At 36.3% G+C, this 27,551-nt stretch overlaps 1 protein-coding gene across 2 annotated transcripts in view; it reads right to left on the bottom strand.

The window, feature by feature from the left end:
• Positions 1-3,283: 3,283 nt before the first annotated feature.
• Positions 3,284-27,551, bottom strand: part of RASSF8 (Ras association domain family member 8) — a 128,987-nt gene continuing 104,719 nt past the window's right edge. The window contains exons 1-5 of one of the 2 annotated variants that reach the window (XM_019452267.2): positions 24,325-24,342; positions 21,306-21,512; positions 10,240-11,129; positions 8,004-8,148; positions 3,284-7,395 (exon numbers count right to left, since the gene is read on the bottom strand). In XM_019452267.2, coding sequence (XP_019307812.1) covers positions 7,274-7,395; positions 8,004-8,148; positions 10,240-11,129; positions 21,306-21,408 — 1,260 coding nt within the window. In that variant the 5' untranslated portion in view covers positions 21,409-21,512; positions 24,325-24,342 and the 3' untranslated portion in view covers positions 3,284-7,273. Of the gene's footprint in view, positions 7,396-8,003; positions 8,149-10,239; positions 11,130-21,305; positions 21,513-24,324; positions 24,343-27,551 lie in introns of those variants that run through there. The other variant, XM_019452266.2, reaches the window with a different exon arrangement.

Raw genomic sequence — 27,551 nt, forward strand, 5'->3', positions numbered from 1 at the left:
ATAGAAATGTAACCGGTTTCTGTACATTGATTTCATATCCTGTGACATTGCTGAATTCATGTATCAGTTCTAGCAGTTTTTTGGTGGAATAGTTTGGGTTTTCCACATAAGAGTATCATGTCATCTGCAAAGAGTGAACGTTTGACTTCCTTCTTGCTGATTTGGATGCCTTTTATTTCTTTGTGTTGTCTGATTGCTGAGGGTAGGAATTCCAACACTATGTTGAATAGCAGGGGTGAGAGTAGTGGTGAGAGTGGACATCCCTGTCATGTTCCTGACCTTAGGGGGAAAGCTCTGTTTCTCCCCATTGAAGATGATATTATCTGTGGGTCTTTTGTATATGGCCTTTATGATCTTGAGGTATGATCCTTCTATCCCTACATTCTTGAGCGTTTTTAGCAAGAAAGGATGCTGTATTTTGTCAAGTGCTTTTTCTTCATCTATTGAGAAGATCATGAGGTTCTTATACTTTCTTTTATTAATGTGATGTATCACATTGATTGATTTGTAGATATTGAACCAGCTCTCCATCCCAGGAATAAAGCTCACTAGATTATGGTGAATAATTCTTTTAAGGTACTGTTGGATCTGGGTTGCTAGTAAGTTCAATGATTTAATAGCGAGGGGAGGTTCACAAAAAACTTAATACCAATAAAATAAACCATTTTAGTTTTAGGCTGCACAACAATGAATCAAGTTCTTGTGTTGACCTGATCAAATCACAAATGGAATTTTGTGATTAGTTCTGGCTGCCACATTCAAGAGTGTCTACAGCATGTTCAAAAGAGAGGAGACTGGAAATTATACTACTTGAAAGAATTGGGAATTCAGAAAGAGAATAGTAGGAGACATAATAGATGCCTTCAATATCTGAAGTGTTGTCATATTGGTGGGAAACTGTTCTGTGTGGTTTTAAGAAAGGTTGTGAATTACAAGGAAGTCTATTTTGGCTTAATGAAAGGGAGAGATTTTTGGCCTGTTGAGGTGACCCAGGATGGTAGTCCTTGAAGGTTCTAATGCAGGCTGGGTTTAGTAGGGATGTTATGGTATGGTATGGAAGATGGTCACAGCTCAGTGACTGCCACAACTGGCACCCTCTTGGTTTAGTGGGTGGCTCCTGATGAACATCTTGCTCAAGTTCCTGCTCTCCCCAGCCTCTGTTTGCATGCTACCTGTTGCCACACAGCATTTAGCTCACCGTGTTCTTTGGTTACAGTGTCACTGATTTGTTGTATGCTTTAAAAAAATAATTTGTTACTTAGGTATTCCAATCATTTATTTGATTTTCACACTGCTAGCAGTTGCAGGAAACTTGTAAATATTGGCTTGGCATAGACAGAGACAAGTTTGTATTGTCCACCCTCTTCACTTACTTTCACTTTGGACCATGGTCAGACCCTTCTAATGTCTTGGACACATATTCATGGCAGATGAATAAAAGTGGCCCATATAGAACACAAAGTAATGCTGGGAAAACAGGATTCCAACATACCAGATGAGGAGACTGATGGTTACGTCTGGTGCTACAGAGAGAGAGAGCTTTTCCCCAAATCCACACCATCCTCACAGGAAAGGCTGCATGGGCTCTATATAAGGGGGAGGTTCATTGGAAGATCACTTCTCAAGTACATATTCTTCAGGTCTCTATTCTCTCTTCCCTTCCTCCTCTCCCAATCTTTCACCCCCAGCACACAGAACAGAGTATCTGTGACTACTCATCATTACGAAACTCACAGCACCATTACTACCAGCCATTTAAGGCTGTGCGTAGCTGTCAAACACTTGGAGTTTCCTGGATTCCTTTATTTTGCCCCTACCATTTGAACACCATATCCTTTTGCTACTGTTTACTTAGAATGTCTATAACTTGTTTGGTTCTCTTCTTCCTGGCACAAAGTAAGTGCTCAATAAACATTTGTTATCAAATAAACCCCAAATTCTTACTTTCTTAGTTCAAGTTACTATTACCTCTGCCTGAGACTCCTGGAGACACCTCAAGTGGTCTTTCTTGCTTTCAGTCCTGACCTTCTCCAGTCAGTCCTCCACAATGCCAGCAAGGATGATCTTCTTAATATGCTAGTCTGATCATTTCACTGCCATGCCAAACTCCTTCATAGCTCTAAGGATAAAGTCCTTCCTTACCATGGCAACCAAAGCCCTTCAGGATGCCGACGACCTTCCCTCTTAGCCCTCCAGACCTTTTCACTGTGGTCACAGCCCCACAGGCTCTACATCTTCCCATCTGTAAGTCTGTGCCAGATAACCTTCCCCAGTTTATATTCTCTTCTCCAGGGTGTGCCAACACTCTGGACCAGAGCTAAGCCCTTCTGGTGCATTTCCATGGCACTCTATCCTTGTTCCTTTAACGGTGATCATTAGACTGCAACCTCCTTGAGGTGCAAAGCAAATCATACTAATTTCAGTACAATGTCTGACCAACAATAAAGGCTCATGAAATGGCAACAGACGGCGAGAATGTGTCCAGCAAGTTTCTGCTTGTTTTAATAGCTAGGACTCTGCTGGCCCTTCCTAAGAGGCAGCACAAATAGGTGAAGTGGGCAGCAGGTGAAGAATCAAGTGGAGAAAGGTTATTCCTTGCTCTGCCATTAACTAAACAAACATCTATAGAGGAGGACATGATAATTAAGATTTTTAAATTCCCTCAAAGTAGGCCAAAAATAACTTGTATTTTGCATTATTTTGTTAATAATTTGCCATTGTTTTTTAACATACTATTGTTCATATGTATAATTTCTTGGTCAAGATATAATTTATACAGAATATAAAAATGACAATTTATGTACTTTCACATTAAAAACAGAAACTGACCATTATAAAGCTTGTGTAGTTTGTCATGGAATATAGAAAAGTACTTTGGTATCAGAAAGGTCTAAGTTCAAGTGCCTTGTAAGTTACTCATTAGTTGTGTGATTTGGAAGAGTTTCCCTGCATGGCTCAATGTGTCTCCTATTATTGTACTGGGTACATAGTAGGTATTTAATTGTTCCCCTCATTTATGGTTTTAAAGAAATCTGAGAATATAGAGGTTCATTAAGATACAATTTTTTCCTTTTGCTTTTGAAATAAAAGGGAGGTATTAATTTCTTAAGTTTCACTTGGATAAAACAGCTACCTTATCTAGCAACTGGTAATTCTTTTAACATTACTTTCAGAGAAATGTAATTTTATGTCACGGTTATGCAGACCTTTTCTCTTTAGTATCTTTTAAAGAAAATAAACTCATATTTTGAAATATTAAACACATAAGAAACAGACCAGCAACTGTAATGCCCCAATGAATCCTGAAAATTTATTACTTGGGAGAATATCAGATACTGATCCTTTGTTTTACAGCTCATGATAATAATCAGAAAATATACATTTTGAAATGAAAGTCAAAAAAAAAAAAGAATTACATATAATACATATTACAGATATTTTATTGGTACATAAGCAAAGCAGTACTAAAAGCATATTTATGTGTCCACAGTAGTGAACGTGGCAATTATCTGTTTAAAGCTGCAGCAACTCAAATCCTCCTTGGGTCAATACCAAAAGACAGATTGGAAATATATTTAGGGCTATCACCATGTCTGGCTGTAAACCTATTTTTTAATCTTTCCCTCCCCCCATATATATATGTATATACTTTATTGCCTTTATATTTCTGCTGGTTTAATATAATTAGTATACTAAATAGTTATCTGCATGTATTTGGTTTCTAAAAATATATAAAATGCATTGGAATAGAGCTCCTGCAGCTTTCAAGCAGTCACTGTCCTGGCATAGAAAGCTTATTCTGGAAACGTAAAGCAGCAATACTGAATAAATAGTGATTGTTTTGTCTTCTCCACACAGCTGATGGCCTTCACCCAAAACTTAAAAATACTGTAGCAAATAGTATAAACATGCAAAAAAATGGACATAATATAAAAGTAATACTTATGAGCTAAATTTTAATACAATATGGATTAATAAAGACAACTTTAGGTAGAAGAGGGATGTGAACACAGCACTGTTATATACATATAAATTAAGGCCCAATTTTTCAAAGGCAATGCACACAGGGAAATGCCCATCTGCCCACATCCTTTGCACACCTGAAATCAAGAGTTTTTGCCTTTTCCGTATTATTTCCTCAATCCATTATTATAGTTCTAACTTGGAAAGATGTTCACAGAAATGGCTTTAAATGAAGTTTCTTTAAAGACCGTTTTTCTCTTATTCACAAAGAAAATGTTCTTTTAATGCAGGTGCAAAATTTATTTATGCTCTGGAAGCAAGTGTTTTGTTCTTGAACACTGTTAATAATCACACTTCACACCATGAATTCTGCATCTTTACTGTTTTAGCTCTAGTTTATGATTTATTTGAACTATGGGAATTGATGATTATTCAGGGATGACTGAGGGAATTAAATAGGTAACTACTATTAATACTAACCAAAGTCTCACATATCAATTCCCTGTGCATCAGGACAAAACAAAACAAAACAAAACAAACAAAACATGCTACTCAACCAAAATATCTCATAAGGAAAAAAAAAAAGGACTGAGGCAACCAACTATGGATCATTCTCTGAAGATGCTAGACATTCTAAAGGGTCAAATATACCAGTGCTATTTCAAATCGTTCCTTGGTAAGAAAAAAATATCTTCTAATGTACTTAATACAGGAAATCCTAATAAAACAACAACTTTAAAGTATAATAATAATAATAAAAACCTTATAATCTAGTTTAGTATTTAGAACCTGAATATTCCCCCAGATGCAAAATTTTATATTTGGTATTTTTTGTATATCATTGCCCACTGCCCCCCTCCGAAATGTATCCAAAAGATGTGGCACTTAATCTAACTCATCTATATTCACAATAGATAAAAATGATCAGGAATAGACTACAATATTTTTAAGATGTTCTAGGGAAATGAGTTTTCTTTCTTCTATTTTAAAAAAAGACTTAGAAAATATTTCTTAGAGATGTTCTTCCAGAAGTAATATAACTGATTAAAAAGTATAGCTGCTCAATGTATTTATCAAATTCACATTTATATATTCTTCTCACCTAGGAAATAGTATTTCTATCTATAATTAGGTACATAAAGATTACTTGGCATTTGAAAATTCAGATAAAGTTGTCACAATGCTGCCAGTCTTTCTTTAAAGTTATTAGGTTAATGCTGATAATAATTTACAACAATTATGTTGGATATTGACTTTGTGTTTTTGATGGCACACCAAGGCATCTTTGCAATTACAAACTGCAAAGTTTAATATATCTTCAGTTTAACATTTTGATTTAAATAGGATATGATCAATTTATAAAAATGTTTTTCTTTGTGAATAAGATCTTAATTTCTCTGAACAACAATAACAAAATGACTCTTGGTATAGGATGGAACCCTTTAAAAATAAGGCATATATTGGGCATACATAAATCATTGCTGTCACAAAATCTACAAATTATTTTGATTTTTTTACTTCTCCTAATTTTTAAATATATGTAGATATGAAATAACTATTATAAATTGAGAGCAAATGTGTACAGACTGTAGTTATTTAGGTAAGAATAACTTATTTATCAAGTTATTTGCAAAATAGTATAATGGCACAGTCAACTTGATAACTCCAAGAACCCAAAGAAAATAATATCTTTAGTTGAGGTCTGCCATTTAGCTGGACTAGAAAAGGCAACTCTGCATTATTACTTTCAGTTCTCTAGAAGCTTCTATATATTTTCATAGCCATTCTTAAAAGTTTTCATTGGAAACCTAAATGCAGCATTCTCAGCATTCATTAAACCAAAAATAAGTCAAATGTGTTAAAACATCCAAAGTTGCCCTCATGCATAAGATATAACTTACATCTTTTTATTGTTACCATGGCATTAATATACTAATCCACTTTTACTTTGTTGCATGTAATACAGAGAATATATTTTCCTCAGAATTAAAAACTACTTTAAATTTCAGTTTAAAGTCTTAATTATACTGTACCAAATTTTGATCAGAGGGAATGTAAAAATGGCTAAATGGTATCTGACCACATCCATCCAGATATTACTTGTGAATCTTAGTTAAGTCACCACTCATGGGAGAGGTGTTGACTCATTTTTGGTTTTATAAATAGAGAAAATATATGTACAAATGGAGACTCATGTTCTACATGTAAAAGTCAAGCTCAAAAATGGGGAAAAAAAAAAAAAAGATTAACTTAATTTCCTTTGCAAAAAGTACCTAACTCCAACATACTTTCTCTCTAAGCGATTGGAGAATTAGCAATAGTTCATAAAGTACAGAGTAAATTATGTGCAAGCAAAAGCTTGCCCATGGGTGCTTACACCAACAGATCATACATATGAAGTGGGTCATTTTAAAAATGTATCACTTAAAGTAACCTTTCTGAAGTAGACCCACCAGGTATCTCTAACTTATGTATTATGGCAACTCTTGAGGACCCATAAGATTAAAGTGATTAAGGCAGGGCAGAAACAAAACACATAATATATCAGGAAACCCCACACCTGTTTGGATAGTCAACAGTTACATTTTTGTTTGTTAAAGATACAATTAACCTCATGAAAATATTTCTATTTTGCTATGTGGTCATTCATGTACTGGAAATATTGTAAAGAAAAGATTAAAGTCCAGATTAAAAAGAAAACCTGAATGACTTGATCTAATTAAGCAATGGTTAGGACAGGTACACAAAATAAATACAAGTGGGTTCTTAAGGACTTAGTTTTGATGATGGAGCACCCTATGACACCTGTAGAGCTGTAAATTGGCAATGTATGGATGGAGTCTGGCACATGCACACAGTCATAATCACACCATATATAATGTAATTAGGTCACAGGATTAAGTATTAATAAAAAATATTAAAACCAACATTTACCCATTAATCGATTATATGGAATAAATTAAACTAAGCCAGTCACGTATTTCTCTTCGCTCTTGTCATGGTTTTATTTATGTATACACACAGTATAATACTTTCCTAATGCTCTCAAAATGCTACAAATAAAAATGAAGGCTTTGCATTACAGCTGCTGGACAAAAACGTCAACACTGTTGATGTGTGAAAACACAGTTTCTTTGTTCTTTAGCATCAGTGCACAGGGTATGGCTCCAAGTGGTATGCAATTTAGGACAGAAAAAAGATACGGTGGCTTGTGAAATATATCCTCTGTTCATCATTGGCACAAATCAAAGAAGGAATTTTCACTGTCCTTGGTACCTTCATTGGGTCTCTCCCCTGAAGACAGATAATGTTATACATATATGCCTTCAGGATTAAAACCAGATGAGATAGGATTCTGTAGAATACGGAGATTACTGGGGAGCTGCCGAGATGAACCGGGCCGCTTCAGGGACCCGGACTGGAATGGTGCCTCTACACAGAAAACAAAGAAAGCCATTTTGTGGACTCAGCAACTCGAAGGACTTAGCAACGTGAAAAATTAGAATTTTTCCTGCCTGAAGAGCCAACTAACATTACACTGTAAAACTGTAGTCCCCCGTGGGGTCTGGGGTACGAGGAGAAGGCTAAGTCTTCTTGACCCTCTCAGTGATAAAAACAGTTTTCAGTGGTTTCAATAGTTAATGATCTTTGTAAAAAGGTGAGCACTTTGCTTCTCTTTCTTGGTTGTTCGGATGATACATATCTTTTAAATACCAGCACAAATTAATAATAAAGACTTTTAGGAGAGGAGGAAGGGGTGTCAGGAACAGAAGCTAAAATCTGACTCATACGTCAGGAAAAAGTTTCTTTAAGAAGCAGTTTAAAACAAATGACAGAAGATTTGGGGATTACATGCTTTTCTAAGTAAACTAAATAACCTAAATATTATTGATTTTCCCCAGAAACAGGACGTACATCAATTTTTTTTTAAGTGGCTCAAGCTTTGAGTGGCAGGTTAACGTTTTAACTGAATGCGAGTAGTTTATTCAAAGTTAACCAGTGAGAATAAAGGGAAAAGAGCAGATTTCTCAACACCTTACCCCTTTCTATGTCTGCATGTGAGGCCTCTACTTCGATGGGCTCCGCTGGCAAAACGGTAACTTTTGTCCCTGTCTGTTGGATAAACTGCTGGAGATTGACTTGACGCAGCTCTTTAGTCAACTGCTCCAGTTCTTGTTCTTTGTCCTAGATGGAAGTTAAAATGTTTCTTTTTATTGGAGGAGTCACTATTGGCCAGCTAAAGACATCCTGGTGATAGTCCATCTGCTTATGGGGGCTGTGTGTGCGATACTTGCTTGCACAAGAACACAGTCAACAAATCTGTGTTAATACTGATACAATAGGCTAAAAAGAGGTCATTTTTGTTCTGTGGCACAGGCCAAAAAGTAAGCAAATAAAGGACAAGAGCTTCTTTAGTCTGTCCTTTTAAATGTGATGCTTTCCTCTGTTAGGAATTCACTATACACCTGATGAAATAAATATATATCTATAGACTTTCATCAATAAATACCAGTTTCCATCCATCCCAGTGTTTATAGCAATGTTGCTATAAGCTGTTCACAAATAAATTTCCCTATTATTTACTTCAAAACCGACTGTAAAATTCATAGTCATTTGGTCTGTGAGACTCAGAAAAGTTCTTGTATTTGGTGGACTGTTCAAGTGTTCATGGGATCCGTTATTGAGATTTATATTAGAGCATGAGGAAAGCAAAATTCCCACAAGATTTTCACTGTGGGGTTCTTAACTAAATCCTTGGCAAAGACGGATCTGAGAACCGAAGATCTTTAAAGAAAGGAGATCAAGTTTGGACAGCCAGAAAGCTCAAAAAACAAGGAAAGGCATTGATGAAGTTCTCTTTCTCTCCTTTACTGCACTATAGGGAAAAGTGGCAAGGACTCACCAGGTTGAGTCTGTTTGATGAACCTGGCAGGGGTAGGGGAGAGATACCAGAAATGAGTGGTTGCTTCTTCCACTTACTTTGAGCGTAGCAGGTACTTGGAGATATGTTAGTTTGATTATGAAATATTTTTCAATGGGTGGTGAGATTTACTAGTAATGACTGTCAAGAATTAGTGTTTCCTGTAGATAATAGCAAAGGCAACACAACTTCCAATTGTACCCTTTTTAAGGGTCAAAGTGAATCCAAATAGTAGAATACTGACAAATCAGAGGTTAACAACTTTCCACTGCATGAGAAATTCTCAATTTTCAAAATTTTGGTGGAGGTTTTCTCTCTTACTATGGTTAGTGGCACAGAAAGGAAATCATGAAAGTTCTTTCTGAAAGCTCAGCTTTCTCTGCTGATAAAACTGTTGATATTCCAGTTGAGAAATTCTTCTCAAACTTCCACATGCGTAGGCACTATCTGGACACCTTATTACAAATATAGATTCTGAATTTTTAACAAATGTGTCCTGAACTGCATGGATCACTCTGAATAGCAAGCTTCTTCACCAGCACTGATCAATAATACAGCAACCACTAGACATGTGCCACAGAGCATTTGAAATGTGGCCAAATGTAACAAAAATCAGAAATGTGAATTTATATGTACTATTTAAGCTTTTATTTAATATTAATATTTAATATTTTAACTATTATTTATTTTTAATACCTCTTTTGTAATTCTCCTAACACCACCACATTTTCTTTTCAAGAATGGGTGTCTAAGAAATTTAAGTTGAGTAATCAGCACCTAATGGCAAAATATAAATATTCTTGTATGTGAACCAGAGAGTGGAAAATCAGAGAGGAACCTCTGTGTCCCTCTCAGGAAAGCAAAGGAGAGTAAGTAATGTGGAGAGAAGGGAACTATTTACATCTCAAGAAAGATGGGGTTAGCAACAATGGAGAAGTAATAGATAAGCAGTTAACTAGCCACACAGTCCCTGGCAAAACAATCTGCAGTAATCTCTTTTGCACTGGATTCCTTATCTCTAAAAGGAGTGAAGGTCAGATTCACTATCTCATCATTAGTGTCCATTCCAGCTCCGAGGTTCTATTCTCTGTATCCAATTACCTAATGTTACAACTGACACACAGTAAGAAACCTGTTGCCATGGAACAAGGGTCAGTGTGGCTTTAGAGCTCATCTCTGTTTTGGTCTCACATCTTAGCTTTGTCGTAAGTCACAGAAATTCTAAGAAACTTATAAGCCAAGATAGCTTTCTAACTTTCAATATAAGAAAAAATGGACAATCATTAAAGAAAATGCCAAGAATATATTAATTCTTTTAAACAGACGAAACATCCTTTTTATAAAAATGTTCTTACCTGTAATCGTTTGGTGGCTTGTCCAAGAGATCTCTCTACAGCTTTAATGCCATTTTCCAGCCTCAGACTCTGTTGGCCTTGAATGTCAATTTCTCCTTTGACCTTACCAATCTTTCCTTTAACCTCTTCTTCATTGATTTGTGCCTCCTGAACTTCCCGTTGTAATTTTTCTGCTTCAAGACCACTTTCCATAGTCTGGATCTGAGCCAAATAGTCCTTTAATTTGCTCTCACATTCTGTTATTTTCTGTCTTATTTCTTGAAGTTGATCCTTCAGCTGTTTTTCATTTTCCTGTTCAATCTGCAATTCATTTTCCCAAAATTCTTCCTCTTCAATTTCTACATCATTTCTTTTGATCTTTTGCTCCAGGCGGACAATTTCCTCTTCAAGGTTAGAATTATACTTTTGCTCCCAAAACTGTATTTCGATTTCATTTGATTCTAGCTCTTTCTCAATGGATTGAAGCTTCTCTGTCTGTAACCGAATCAGCTTCTTTAACTCATCTGCTGTTGTTTTGCAGTTATTCAGCACCTTTTGCTTAAATTCAGTTTCTTTACCCTTTCCAAAAATGTCCATTAATCCTTTGGCACCTCCTGTAAATGTTAATGATTTCCTTTTAGGTTCTCTCCTTTTGATTGATTTGTCAATCTGAGGCCTCAGTTTGGCTAAAGGGGGCAAACTCTGCCTGTATAAAGTTCTTTCAGGAATTCGAGCCACACTGTCTGAAGTGGGTCGCTCACTAAGAGATGGCCCAGTTCGACGTAAAATTAGCTGCACATCACTAGCATACTGCCCCCATTTGTTTAAGGATATGATAGGATTTTCATGAGGCGCTAAGTGTCTTTCAGTATCTCTCCATTTTTCTATAAGAGTGTACCTTCCAGTTCGACCTAGATAAAAAAGATAATAACAAACTGTCAAAGTGGCATATGCAATAGCTAAAATAATGCTACAGAGGACACTATTTAATAAATGTGTCTTCTTGATTAGCATCAAAGTCTAGTCCATGCTGCTTTTAAAACTTCCCTTGAAGATATGTTAACAGCATAAAATTATGGGATGTGAATTACATATATCCTTCAGATTTGCTTAGAAATTGAACACTTTAAAACTCAGGGAGACTTTTATGCTCTTGTTAAATGCCTGATTGCCTAGACCTTCCTGTGTGGGACAAGACTTCTAGATAAAACAAAGGATGACAGGAGAATGCCCCACTGGAAGCCATGAGGGCCTGGTCGCAGGAACTAGGTAGAACTTCAAAACTGGAATAAATTTCCTCTTTGTGAATTCCTATGCTTTCTCTGCACATTAGAACTTGGGAAAGTTAGAGGCCCATTTTCCTCCTGAAAGGAGATATTGAGCCAGTGAACAACATGCTACTTAGCTAAGAGGTGGCTGTACAGGTCTTTCCTCTGTTTCTGCATAAGGGCTTGGCCATCCCATAGCTCACACTGCTGGTATCTTTCTGCACACCTGTGGCAAATAAAAATCACTTCAGTGAAAACAACTCTTCAAAATAATTTTGTAAAAAAATAGGGGCTGAAAGAGAAGCCTTCTACAGTTTTGATAGTTGTAGCTTAGAAGCTGGTTAAAAAAATTTTTAAAGGCAAAAATATTTAAAAAAACAAAAACAGCAATAAAATCATATATAAATAGAAATACTGAACCTAACTAGTAATTACAGAAGATAAAATTTCAGAAGACAGTATAATATCATTAAATTGAACACAGTTTCTAAACATTTTCATTTAAGGTAGGTAGGTCAGATGGATATTTTGTTAAAAGTATCCACTACATACCTGAAACTAATATAAATGTTACATGTCAATTACATCTCAATAAAAAAGCATCCATTACTACTTAACATTATTACAAGGAAGAAAAAAACTGATCCTGGTACCTAGTAATTATAATACTGGTCCATACAGCTACTGATTTATCTTCTTTTTGAATTTCATGAGCTTCTGAACCAATAGTAGTTATTTTCTCAGTTACTAGGTCAATAAATTAAGATCTGGATATACATATTCCTATGTATATGAGTAGCCATATATGCAGTGTAGAGTTAGTACACAAATAATGATACTGCTTTAAACATATGCATATATTCTCCTTTAAGGACACTGAATCTTGGGTACAGCTGCAAAGTTGAAGCTTGGGAGGCAAACAGACTGGAGTTTTAATCCCAGGTTTTGTTTTTTTGTTTTTATTCTTGAGAGAGACAGACACAGAGTCAGAGAGGGGAAGGAGGAGAGGGGTGCGGGGGGGGGGGAAGGGAAGGGGAGGGAGAGGGAGAATGTTAAACAGGTTTCACGCCCAACATGGAGCCCAACACGGGGCTCCATCTCACCACCATAAGGTCATGACCTGAGCTAAAATCCAGAGTCTGAGGCTTAATAGATTGAGCCACTCAGGCACCCCAGTCCTATGTTTTAATTGCCTATTGGATAAATAGCACAACCTCACTTCTAAAATAGAGACAGTAGCAGTATGTCACAGGTTCTGGGAGTCAGAGGCAGACATAGTAAGCACCTACAACGCTGCCTGGCCCATGGCAGGCATTCAATACATGGTAGCCATTATTAATTTTAAACATTGTTAGTCACATAACAAAAGGGTTGACCAGAGACCTCTTAAAAATGATGTGACGTGACAATAATCTGACTTAAAAATCCTTCAGCACCTTTCAACAACTCTCAACTATACAGAGCTGAAAAGAGCAAAAAGGCTCTGGAGTCAGAAGGCCTGTGTTCAAGTTTGGCTCTGCCAGCTACTTAAATGATCTGCATGATGCATTAAATTTCCTTTGGCTTCAGTTTCCTCATCTAAAGGGTGAGAATAGTATTTTCTTACTGATACTGTTGTGAGTCAAATGAGATGTGAAATATAAAATTTTTTTTCTAAAATTGAAAAGTTCTATACAAATATTAGTTGTTACTATTATCAAAATGCCTGGGCAAACAAGGGGAATGAAGAAGAAAGCCTTAGTACAGTGGATTGGCTTCTTGGAGTAAAAACGTTTCTAGTGACTTTCAGGTTAAAAGTTACTGTAATTACTCCAAGAAAAACCACATGACAAATCTGCAAGGCTAAAACTGTTCCACGTGTACTCACTGCTTCAAAGATCACAGCACTCTGTGTTCTTGGCTTTCCTGCCTGTCAACTACTTTTAGAATCTCACTCTTATCTGGAGCTCTGTGTCCTCATAAGTAATGTGAGGGGTTAGACTAGATCAGCAGAGCCCTCTCTAATTCTACCAGGCCAATGAAGCATCTTGAAAAAGAAAACAGAATCATTATATTATACAAGTTATATTAACAATTTTAAAGACCCTAATTTAGTCATAATTAAATACGAAGCTAATTTTTCCAATGCTTAATGGTACTGCTGCCCTATGAGAATGTCTTGGTAGAAGATTATTTAGAATTACTTTTAATGCCAGTTTTCCCTTTTTTGTTAAATAATGCATATTTAGTGCAGTTAGACGAAAAGAAAAAAAATCTATCCAGTAATATAAAAAAGCTTTTATAAAAGGTAAATTAATAGCTTTGATTTTATTATAAAAATTGGGTTTTAGGTTATGTAACAGTTAAATCCCATAATAATTATTTTTAATACCATACTTGGCAAGACCCTAAAGATCCTATTTCATTTGGATAGATTCAAATTCCTCCTGCAAAACTCCTTTCAATGCATTTTATTAAACGGATACACTGAGTTGTACCTTGCATTCCATCTTGATGTACCCCTAAAACTAACAAAAAGGAGTATCTACCTACCTACCTACCTACCTGTAGCATTTGTAGATTAGGCTGTTGTGGCTATTTAGAAATGTGTGCCACAATAATGAATGGTAAATAAAATACTGATTGTACTTTTAGATAGATGAAGCAATTGAGTGTATTCCCAGTATTATATTAACTTCATATAATAAGGAAAATCACATAGAGAGACTTTAATGCATTAGTGGAATCTCACTGGATGATTGACATAAATTAAAAGGAAATAGGATAACAGATTCTTCTCATCTAAGTTAAAGCAGAATAGTATGTAACATGAAGTTTTTGAAAATATACACCAAAACTCAAATAATTCAAATATGAGTCACTCAGAAACATTATGCCCTTATTTCAACCACTCAACAACATTGTATAAATCATTTTTACACAATTTTAGAAAATTTCTCCAGAAATTTTCTGGAGAAATTTTCTAAATAGAGAGCCAAATAACAAAATCATGATTGAAAAGTCACATCTTGTTATTTAGTCAACAAGTACATACAGAACATCAAATACCTGTCAGAAATAGTGTCAGGCCCTAGGGATATAAATTCTATTGAACACCTTGATCATCAACCCTCTTTGTAAGTTTTAGCTTTAGCTGACATTTGGTTTTTTCTTCAGTTTCAAATCCTTCTTACCCCCAAAATGAATACTATACATTATTCAAAAAAACATGACAGAGAGTTGCATTCATCACTTATGAATTTAATGCTAACAAATCTTCCTGTTTCTGGATATATTAGAAGTGATGTCAGTAAACTTATTCTTTATCATGAATCCTACCGCCCTGAATTTTTCCAATAACAGATACTTTTTGCTCCTTGAGCTATATAAACATTTTGGATTCTTATATAGACTCTAGTTAACATAACCAATCATTCTCATAATGACTTAGAATTCTTACAAGGAACATCTCTGTACAAGAAATTGCATTGTATCATTTAAATGCTTTTGATGCTGACACACACACACACACACACACATATATATAAAACAAAGATATATAAAATATATAAAAATATATTTTACACACAGGCTTAATTGGTTTTGTGAAATAAGCAGTATAGATATGATCCTCAACTTTTCAGTGAAGAAATCAAAGCTTAAAGAATTTAAAGCAATTTATCAATTACAACTACTCTGCAAATTTGTCAATGGATTTTCTACAAGTCCTAAGTGTAGCTATTAAGATAATTTTAACCATAGAGTATTTAATTTATAATGACAGTGATATAATGTAAATATCTCTGAATATAACCTGTTGGTCAGCTATAGACAACCCATAGTTAAGTCATTCACAGTATATTTTCCCACAGTGTTGATGAGAATATCATGTAATCTATTTATCGTGTAATCACAGAATCACTGCACATTAATTTAGGAACTATTTAGTATTATATGATGAGTTTACTACTATTAAAAAATAATAAAACCATTAAATTTATTGATTTCATAATGATTTACATTTATTATGCCTCTATTTGCTAGGCACTGTGTTGCTTACTTTGCATAAATACTATTAATCAAAATAAGAGGTAACATTTATCACTATAGACCAGTAATATTTGGGGGGACTTTTTGTTAATGTAGCATAATCTAACCCATCCTGACTGATACATGCTATGAATTACATGTATTTACATTCATTAAAATAATCTTTTATGGATGTAGAAAATATAGAAAGTACTTAGAATTATGAATGATTACACTATTGTTATAAATATCAAAACTGTAAAAGATGAACTTGGCTACATAAAAGCAGTATAATTTACTATTAAGGACTTTTATTTCTTGTTTCAGTATAATTCAATCAATAACTATACTTTCTAACAGATGTCCACTGAGATTATAGGGGGTATAACCAAAACAGTATACAAGAAGTTAAGAGCAAGGTTCTTGAATTAAGACTACTGGTTTGAATCCCAATTACCCTCTTACTAGCTCTAGGAGCTTGGGCAAGTTATCTGGTATCTCTGTGCCTTAGCTTGATCATCTATAGAGATAATAGATGATCCTCATAAGACTTGTGAGGATTAAGTGGAAAATTTAATTCAAAATCCAGTAAATGAAAAATAAGACTTTAAAACTATCAAGAATTATGGAGAGTGAAATCTTTAAACTTATCTAGAGGTACATAAAAGGAGTGTGTATAGTGATTGCTTCTAGGAGGCAAGATCGTGAGTGATTTTTAAAATTTTCTTTGTATTTTTTCTGAATTTCAAAAAAGTCTACAATGAATACATCTGTAAACAGATGTAAAATGGGTAAATTTGTAAATTTCTAAAGTTGATAATTTATGCATGAAATTAATAAGAGTTAAATGTGAGAACATAAAATATTATTTTCCTTATCTTCTAAAGGATCATATACTCTTAGAAATGGATAGGGCATTAGGTGGTCACCTAGTTCAGCCTGTAATTTATAGAAAACTTTAAAAAATTCATTCAGTTATTCACAAATATGTATTGAGTGTCTACTACTTAGGCATGGCTTTAAGCTATGAGAATAGGCAATAACAAAACAGTAGCAGGCAATATACAGCACACAAATAAATGTAGGTCTACTGTCCATTATCCAACAGCTTTAAGGCCAGATATGCTGAAACTTCAGAACTTTTTGGATTTTAGAAAGGTAACATGGTGCTATCCCTATAGGTCTATAATCAAACATATTACAGTTTACGAAGTAAAATGTATCAACATTCATATCAAATGGAATAAATATAAATTAAAAACAGCCTCATATTGAATCCGAACAGTTTTTACCACCAGATGAGTTCAAGACATTCCAAGTATGGCTAACAAATGAAGTATGATAAATTCTAGGCTTTCAGAAATGTTTAGATTTAAAAATGTGTATATGGTCTATATATGTGGCCTATAGGTAATATGTCAGGAGGGGTAAGTGCTATAGAGAAAATTAGAGTACAGCAGATAAAGAGTATGTGAGTGTATGTGCATGTGTGTATGGATATGTGGCCAGGGACATCTTTTGTGGGAAGATATTTAAGCAGAGATCCAAGGGAATGAATTTTGAAGATATCTGGGTGCAGAGTATTCTCAGCAGAGAAAAGAACAGATGAAAAGACTGAGGCAGAAATATCTTTGGTGTAAGTAAAGGGACAATCAAAAGTAAGTGGTAGAGAATGAAGTCAGATTGGTGAGGGGGTAAAGTAGAGATTCATTAGTGTCTTGAAGACCACTGTATGGACTTACACACACACACACACACACACACACGCATGCACACGCACAAACACACAATGGAATATTACTCAAAAACAAGAATGAAATCTTGCCATTTGCAACAGCATGGAGCTGCAAAGTATTACGCTAAGGGAAATAAGTCAGTCAATGAAAGACAAATACCATATGATTTTACTCATATGTGGAATGTAAGAAATCAAACAAAGGAGCATGGAGGGGGAGGGAGGGGCAAACCAAGAAACAGACTCTTAAGTATAGAGAACAAAGTGATGGTTACCAGAGGGGAGGTGGGTGGAGGGGAGGTAATGAAGATTAAGGAGGGCAATTGATGATGAGCAATAAGTGTTGTATGTAAGTGTGAAATCACTAAATTGTATGCATGAAACTAATATTATACTGTATGTTAACTAACTGGAATTTAAATAGAAACTTAAAAAAAAAGTATTACTTTAAAAGAAATATGGGATGCCTGGGTGGCTCAGTCAGTTGGGCATCCAACTCCTGATGTCGGCTCAGGTCATGATCTCATGGTTTGTGGGATCCAGTCCTGCACTGGGGTCTGTGCTGACAGTGTGGAGCCTGCTTGGGATTCTCTGTCTCCCTCTCTCTCTGACCCTCCCCCACTTGTGCTCTCTCTTTCTCTGTCTCAAAATAAACAAACATTAAATAAAAGAAATTTGTTAAGAATAGGCCGGAGGGGACCAAGATGTTGCAGGGAGATGAGTTGGAAGGCTACAGCAAAAGCCTAAGTGAGAAATGATGGTGGCTTACATCAAGTTAACAGTGACTGTGAAGAGAAACAAGATTCTGCATGTATACTGAAGGTAGTACAGGTAGGATTTGTTACTGGATTAGTTGTAAGATATTAGAACAACAACAAAAAAGATCACATAAAAGTTTTCGGTCTAATCAATTAAAAGAAAAGAGATTTCATTTGTTGAGATAAAGAGAAAGAAGAAATTTGCGGGTGGGCAGCAGCTGACAAACAGACTTGGGTTCTCTCATTTGAAGTTTGAGATACCAGTTAGTCGTCTTCTAGAACAGTTTACTACAATACCCGTTAACCACTAGCCACATTTAAATTTTAATTAAAAATTCATTTCCTCAGTTATACTAGCCACATCTCAAGTACTCAGTAGCTGCATGTGGCTAGTGGTTACTATACTGCATAGCACAGATACAGACCATTATTATCCTTGCAGAAAGTTCTACGGGACAGCACTGTTTTAGAAACTATGTTTTATTGAATACTTACTTTAGGCAAAGCAATGGTGTAAGAAGAATAAACAAGCAGGATCCCTACTGTAGGGGGACTTCCAGAGAAAAGAAGCGTTGAATAGTTAAATTAGAATTCAGTATAAAATGTGCTTGTTTGAAAACTGATCTCGTGGGGCAAACTATATGAAACAAGCCTTCTTAGGAACAGTTCACTCCACCTTGGACCCCAGCCCCATCAATTTGTTTATACTAAATGCTAACTCTGGCCCCAGTTGAAGGAGATATAGGAATAAGATCATTAGAAGTGGGAACAGAGAAAAATTCTAAATCTTTAGTACTTCAAATGGTACCAGGCAACAAAGGAGTGTGAATCAGAAAACTTTTCCCTCAGTCTCCTTGATTTCTTCCTCTTTTCCTCTCTAATCTTTTGTTAGCCATACTTTACTTAACTTCTAAGCTACTTGAAGGCAGAAATACATTCTTTTCATATTTTGGGAATATTGTAAAAGCAAATGCATTTTCTGGACTATAACTTGAAACAGGCTTTCTGTTTCACATACAGATTTGAGAAGCAGTTTGAATTGTGAAATGATGGCATTTCTGGGATAGTTTATGAGAAAAACAAGATAAAATATCTGAAATTGGGACTGTTTCAGAAAGCCCAAGACGTATACAGTGACCAAACACACAGCACGCTGCAGGACAGTTTATCCATCTCATGCCAATTAAATGTTTCAGAGTTATGTTTTTATTTTGTTATTCTGTCTCATTATTCCACCACCTAGATATAACCTGTCAAGGTAGTCACAGATCAGAGTAGAAAGGATTTCTTTCTATACTATTAGATGCATTCAACATCTTTTACCAATTTATGTTCTATTTTTAGCTATTTTCTAATTTGACTCAATTGAATAGCAGCACCAAGTCAAAAAATGTTTGCTGCCATATATATTTGCAAATTACCAAGTTGTGTAAATATTTTTGTGTCCTGATGGTTTCCTGAAAGTAATTTTAGCTATCCAGAGAATTTCAATAATCCCGAATCAAGAATATATCTATGGTGTTTCCATCCCATGAGGCAAATGTGTGGGTTTGAACCCATGAAGGTATTCTATAAGTTGCTTCAGTATAAATTTTTTAGAAGCATCTGCAGTTTTCTCATTCAGTACATACTCTGCTAACAGGATACCTAAACTTTTACTGTGTTAAGCCATAGAATTTCTGGGACTGTATGTCACAGAATTAATCTTCCCCAATTGATAAACCCCTTATTGTTTCTTATAGTGGAAATAAGGTCAAAATAATACTATAAAACTTTCACTTAGTGTTTAAACTTTGAATGCCAATAACCCACATTACATGACGGATAAATGTTTAAGTATGTATCAAAAGCGTACTGCATCTGAAGCTGAGAAAATCTTATGGCACAAGAGAAACAAGGATCAACAGTCCTCGGCTGGTTGCCAGTTGAGTCATCTCTCAGATGAATTCTGAATTTAATGAAGTATTTATGATACAGGAAAAGAGTTGTTTGGCCAAGTCTGGAGAAATATAAAACCTCTATATTCAAATCATCAACTTTTCAAAACGGTCTGGACTGAGTTACCGAGAAAGCAAAAATGGGGGTAGATTTTAGTTAAAACTTCTTTCTGGCTTGTTCACAAACAGGTACATTACACTGTTTAGTTCAAATTGGTAAACACACACCTGGTATATCTGGGCATTTTCCCTTTGAAATTCTGTGTAGAAAATGTGACTATCATAGGATATGGACAGATGCAGCTTACTGCACTCCTTAGCCACCCTGTAAAATATACTCATTTTATTTTAAAACACTGCCCATGGCTTTTTTTTTTTTTTAATATTTATTTATTTTTGAGAGACAGAGAGACACAGAGTGCAAGTGGGGGAGGGACAGAGAGAGATGGAGACACAGAATCTGAAGCAGGCTCCAGGCTCCAAGCTGTCAGCGCAGAGCCCGACACGGGGCTCAAACTACTCACGAACTGTGAGATCATGACCAGAGCCGAAGTCGGATGCTTAACTGACTGAGCCACCCAGGTGCCCCTTATTTTTATTTTTTAAAAATGTTTATTATTGAGAGAGAGAATGAGAACACATGTGAGCGGGGGAGGGGCAGAGAGAGAGAAGGTGAGAGAGAATCTCAAACTTAATCTCATGAATTGTGAGATCACAAGCTGAGCTGAAATGAAGAGTCAAATGCTTAACTGACTGAGCCACCCCAGGCACCCCTGAATTTTTTATTCTTATTTTAAAGAGAGAGCACGCAAGCAAAGAGAGAGAGAGAGAGAGAGAGAGAGAGAGAGAGAGAGAGAGAGAGAATCTTAAGCAGGCTCTATGCTCAGCATGGAGCCTTGATGCAGGGCTCTATCACATGACCCTGGGATCATGACCTGAGCCGGTATCAGGAGTTGGATGCTCAAATGACTGAGCCACCCAGGCACCCCAATGTTTTTCTTTTCAAAAAGTAGTCAGAATAAACAGTAAATAGGATTTTTTCCTAATGAGGGGTCTGGGAACTAGGAATCTATGTTTTTGCTCAAGAAAACATCTTTAGTTCCAGAAATCATTGTTTAGGATAAACAGTAAGAGAACAGAGACAGTGCAGACTCTGGACTCAAGATCAGTAAATCTGGGAGAAGCCAGAAGACAAGTGTCTTTACAGATTTATTTAAGCATGGGGAACTGTAATAAGTAAAAGTGTGCTCTCGAGTTGTATTATGGAACCAAATAAAAAACTAGAAATCTATATTTAATACAAAAAAAAAAAAAAAAAAAACCCAAACAACAACAGGAAGGATAAACCACTTTGTCTCAGACTCCCAGAGAGTTCACTTACCTATCGCTTGAGCTAAGGCTATTACAACCTCCTGGCAAGTTGTAACTTCGGTGACCCCACAAACAATCCTCTGAACTCCATCCACCCATACTTTAAGTTCCATGGTGCACCAGCCAGTCACCCAAGGGCCCTGAGACTGGTCATCAAGGTGTCAGGTCATGTCGCTGGCTATGGAAATGTGAGGAAGGCAGAGTCTTGTGTAGTCAGCTAAAAAGAGGAAAAAACATTTTTAATAAAATGAGTCTTAAAATTTCTTAAGTATTATGCAAAATAAATTTTAATATCTCATAATCCTACTACCATTAATGACCAAGTACTTACTTATTTCACAGAAGTGAATTCAGCAGCATGAATACAACTATAGCCACCTATTCATGACATTATTTCATATTAGTACAATTTTCATAATTATAATTTTATTTATTTATTTTTGAGAGAGCGAGCGATCAAGTAGGGGAGGGGCAGAGAGAGCGAGAGAGAATTCCAAGAATGCTCCATGCTGTCAGTGCAGAGCCTGACATGGACGTGGTCCCATGAACCATGAGATCATGACCTGAGCCAAGATCAAGAGTTGGATGCTAAACAGATTGAGCCACCCACATGCCCCATATAATTGTAATTTTAATCATAAAGTAACTCTTCTTTGGGTAAAGAAATCCTACTTACTGGACCAAGCCCTATTGCTCAACATAGAAGCAATTTATTAAAAACACGTAAGCTATTTTAAAAAAAATATCTCATTAGGATCATTTCTGAGGTTAAAAAAAGATCTTTGTCATTTTTTGAATAATAACTGAACCAGTTTCCACAGGCTTGCCGGCATTTGTAAATGTATCTTCAGAACTCCACTGTATTCCTTTGTTTCATGTGAACCTTGCCTCCCTCTCTTCCCAAAAGGACTGAGAGTGTTGCTTTCACCACAGAAATTCTAACACTAACCATAGTATAATGCATAGGTGTGCAGAAAATATTAGTTGATGGAAATTAATTCTTTTACTTAAGGCTGGCAACTTCCCCATATATGAACTGCTTGACTTTTTCTTATTTCACTGGGGTTTGATAATATTCTTAAATTACAAGTTATTCTAATAATATAAATCTCAATTTTTGTTGTATTTGTGGTGTTTCCTCATTGTTTTTTTTTTGTTTAGCTGCATTTATTCATATGCCGTGCAGAAATTTTCACACTCTCCTACAATCAAACCAAATGTCTTGATTTCTTGTATTGATTAGAATGTTATTAGCTTGCTAAAAATCAATTGCACACAATTCTTTTTCCTGTAGGGTTTTAAAATCCAAGTTCTTCCTGTGTTAAATCTTTAATCAATCTATGATTTGTCCATTGTCCTATGATCTTCCTGTTTTTTGTTGGTTTCTTTGAAAAGAATATTAAAGTTTATGAGATGTAATAAACATTGATTTAATTAATTAAAACAATATTTAAATTTATTTAAAGGTTGACAATGGAACTAGTGTTTCAGCATTAATGACTTATTGAAAAGCTTATTTAAAAAAAAACACTAAAAACTTTTCTAGTAAAACAGCATTTGTTACAAACAGTAACACAGTCCTTATGCATTTTCTTAAAGGACCTAAGATAGTTCTAGGCCACCTGGGTAGATGAGTCAGAACATATGTGAGCGAAGGCAAATAAGCTTATTTGCTTTCTCCAGGGAAGGTGCAAAAATACTTTTTGTCATCCTGAAAACAAGGGAAAGGACTGACAGTTTCCCAGCGTGTTACTTCAGCTCCCTCTGCCTACGCTGCAGTACAGAGGTGGTTTCATCAACCCTCTCTACACCCAGATAAAGGGCTATTTGCCTGTGACGAGCTAAATTGCCATAACTGTGTTCCTTAGTTATGAAATCTCATGAAATGGTGAAGTTTCTGGGGGGAGAAAAGGGCTCCAAAGCCAGAGAAATGTAAGAAATTCTACAAATAAAGTTAAACAAGTTTCTTTACAGTTAGACCACTCTGAGCATTTAATAGGCTGATGTATAGTTGAAATTTCAAATGAGAATTTCAAATATGCTACTGTCCCCAATCCATTTAAAGACCATTTGATGAGAGGAAAAAGAATTCTGACTTTAAAACAAGATATTTTTCGTTTTCTGCCAGACGCTCTACTTATTAAAAATAGAATACGTATTATTCTTTCTTGGAATATAGTTAAGATTAAAAAATTGGCCCAACATTAAGATATTGTATTAAATTAATATAAAAAAATTAAATTACTTTATTAAATAAAAAGCTGAATTTAAAAAACTAAACTGAATTAAAATCTATTTAATACCTAGTCCATTATTTTTCATTAAAATATCTTACACTTGGGGAACCTTGCAAGGAAGACAGCAGATCTCATTAAAGGCCTCCTCCCCCCAAAGAAACCTGTCATTTAAAAGAAACTTATGAGGTTCATTTTTAAGTTCTACAAAGGTTTTAGTACACTACCACATATTTTCCTATCTTGAATTATCATTGTTTACCTCAAACTTTTAATCATCAAGAGAATACAAATGAACAAAGAACACATGTACATCTACTAAATATTACAGAGTATAGTAACATTGTGGGAAAACACTGAGCATAAATAATACTGCTTAGTTTATATAAACTTGCAGGTATTTATCCTCTTGATCAGAGACTTCCTACCATGGCTTATCACAGAGAAGACCAGCATCTGCATTTTTTACACTACTAATATTCTCTTTCAAACTTAAATCCTTAAGGAGGGTAAAAAAAATGCCTTAATAGATCATGTGGCCCAAAATTTTATTTCTAACAGGGCTATTGTTTTTAGATTATGGCTTCTGTCCAGTTTGGGCTGTACTAACAATCATCCCTAGTTTCCCTAAAAATCATGGTGTTATTCATGGAAGTCATCTGTAGAATCTGTCCCTCTCTAAGCCCTTAGGTACTCCCTTCCAGGATCTGCAACCCTGTTCTATCCTCCAGAGTCTAATTCCTATGGCTCTGTTCCCAGTCCCAGAACTAGACTAGAAGGAAAATAAAGTCCTACACTGTAGGTGCGTGTCGTAGATTGGTCATCCTTGGAACTAAGAACTCGAGAAGCTAAAGGGCTTTGGCATCTCAGCTGGAATTTGGAATACATTTTTCCATGGAAACAATGATGTAGGTAGAAGTAAGGTTCTACTGCAAAAATATTCTTATAGTTCAGTTATGGTTTCCACTATAAGGTTTCTATATTCAAACCATGATTTTAATTTTTATAATGAAGAACTAGGTTTATTCAGTAACAAGCTACTGGGAACAAAGTGTTCTTTAGTTAAAAACCATTTACTGTCTTGAAAGCCTATTGGAATTAAGCATCTGCATTTGTGGAGACATATTCCTCCAAGACCAGTACTTAAATAAAGCAATTTCAGTCAATCCTCATTATTTGTGGGTTCCTTATTTGTGAATTCATCCACTCACTAAATTTGTAACCCCAAAATCAATATTTATGGCACTTTCACAGTCATTCACAGACATGTATACAGCAGTGGAAAATGCAGAGGCAATACTCTGCCTTCTTGTTTCAGCTTTCATAATGTCAATAAGTTATCTTTTCTCAGTGTTTTTAGTGCCATGTTTTGGCATTTTTATGGTCTTCATTGGCGATTTCATTGCTGAAAATGGCTCTCAAACACAGTGCAGACACTATCTAGTGTTCCTAAATGCAAGAAGGTTGTGATGCGACTTACGAAGAAAATACGTTATTAGATAGGTTTGGTTTGAGTGTGAGTTATAGTGCTATTGGTTGTGAGCTCAATGTTAATGAATCAACAATAAATATCAAATAAGGTATCTTTCAAGAGAAAAAACACACAAAACAAGGTTATGTCTTGATCAGCGGACAAAACTGTTGTGACCAAAGGCTCTCACAAATAAGTGCTGACTGCATATTTAAAAATGGTGTAAGTTCCTTGTGATGGCTACCATTGAGCTACTGAGCAAATTCCCTTACTCCCTGGACACTAGACACAAACATACAAGCAAGCTTATTGCCAATTTTATCATTTCTTTCATGTCCAGTTTTTGGTTACTGCATATTAAGCATTCTTTATAGAAACATCATACAGATAAAATGAGTTATAATAAAATCTTTACAATCAAACTAGCTACTTTAAATAAAATACTAATGCTACGCACTAGTTTTTTTGGCATTATACAGAAAGAGATTCTGCACAATGAACATGGTATATCCTGAATAATACTTATTGGAATCAATAATAAGATACCCAAATTCTCTTTTGTATAGAAAACTAGTGAAAAAATAAAAACTAAAGGGACTTTACCTTTAGATTACCTTATTCTAAAACTGATTTGATGTGGGAATTATGAAGTTATGTAGAACAACTGCTACAAACTAAAAAAGGATTAACTTTTTGATGCTCAGATGGTTTTGAGGTAAGGAAAAAAAATAGGTACATATTGCCTGTGGGTGATGGGAAAGTAACCTAAGTTTAAAAAAAAGAAAAACATACCTGGATAACATGAGAGGATGAAGCGCAATGTGGGTGGAGAAGGAGAAGAGTGAAAACAGATTAGGAAGGAAGACGGTGGGTAAGAAAACAGATTTTGGTAGGTACAGGTAACAGATTCTGGAAAATTGCATCAGATGCCAGTCATAGGTTATCTGCCCCTGAACTGCAGTGTTCAGGTGATGCATGTTTTATAACCCTCTGGTTCTGTATTTTGGAAATACAGTTAAATGTTCAGTTGCTTTTAGAAAACCCATTATTTTGCTATAACACAGTTCTGGAAATGGTGTCACAGAGAGTAGGTTGTCATAAAAGGTACAAAATGTTAAAAGTGGGCACTGAGGAAGATGACCTTAGTGATATCAATAAGATCCTCCCCAAATGAAATATTGAGAACAATAGTCCTGTGCACGCACCATAAGGAAATAAGGTTCCCCAGTTCAACAATTTTGGGAAACATTTCAAAATACAGTGTGGGAGACAATGTGCGGCAAGATATCCCACAGTAGAGAAACTGGTTAAACTTTGTTAAACTAGTACTCAGTGACTCAGCATGGAGGGTGAGAGAGTGGAAAAGAGGCATAATGCCTATAAAATATCCCACTGAACTACAGGATACAAAATTACCAACTTTTGAAGATATGCTGTATGTAAAATGAGATTTCTGTTAGCCTTTTAATGTATTTTGAAACACCCAGAAGTGGTGACAGATACAACTATGTTGTAGGAATAATATAGAACAAATGAGAAAATTTAATAGCTTTTCTCTTTCTCTTATATGAAAAGTCTTAATTGCCATGATTAAGCCATCTCTTCTAAAGATAGGTTTTATATTTTTCTTTTTAGAAAAGTCAGAGTATCTCGGAGTTGGAGGGAAGATGGCGGCGTAGGAGGACGCTGGGCTCACCGCGCGTCCTGCTGATCACTTAGATTCCACCTACACCTGCCTAAAGAACCCAGAAAACCGCCAGAGGATTAGCAGAACGGAGTCTCCGGAGCCAAGCACAGACGAGAGGTCCACGGAAGAGGGTAGGAAGGGCGGCGAGGCGGTGCGCGCTCCACGGACTGGCGGGAGGGAGCCGGGGCGGAGGGGCGGCTCGCCGGCCAAGCAGAGCCCCCTAGTCTGGCTGGCAAAAGCGGAGGGGCCGGGCTGACTGTGTTCCGACAGCAAGCGCGACTTAACGTCTGGGAGGTCATAAGTTAACAGCTCTGCTCAGAAAGCGGGAAGGCTGGAGGACAAAGGGAGGGAGAGCTGCTGAGCCCCCGGACGGCAGAGCTCAGCTTGGGGAACAAAGGCGCTCGCCAGCGCCATCTCCCCCGCCCATCCCCCAGCCAAAATCCCAAAGGGAACCAGTTCCTGCCAGGGAACTTGCTCGCGCAGCGCAAACACCCAACTCTGTGCTTCTGCTGAGCCAAACCTCCGGCAGTCGATCTGACTCCCTCCCGCTGCCACAGGGCCCCTCCTGAAGTGGATCACCTAAGGAGAAGCGAGCTAAGCCTGCCCCTCCTGCCCCCGTGCACCTTGCCTACCCACCCCAGCTAATACGCCAGATCCCCAGCACCACGAGCCTGGCAGTGTGCAAGTAGCCCAGACGGGCGACGCCACCCCACAGTGAATCCCGCCCCTAGGAGAGGGGAAGAGAAGGCACACACCAGTCTGACTGTGGCCCCAGCAGTGGGCTGGGGGCAGACATCAGGTCTGACTGCGGCCCCGCCCACCAACTCCAGTTATACACCACAGCACAGGGGAAGTGCCCTGCAG

This window comes from Panthera pardus, unplaced genomic scaffold, assembly GCF_024362965.1.
Source record: "Panthera pardus isolate Hobbes unplaced genomic scaffold, ASM2436296v1 HiC_scaffold_6, whole genome shotgun sequence".
Classification (NCBI taxonomy): Eukaryota; Metazoa; Chordata; class Mammalia; order Carnivora; family Felidae; genus Panthera; species Panthera pardus.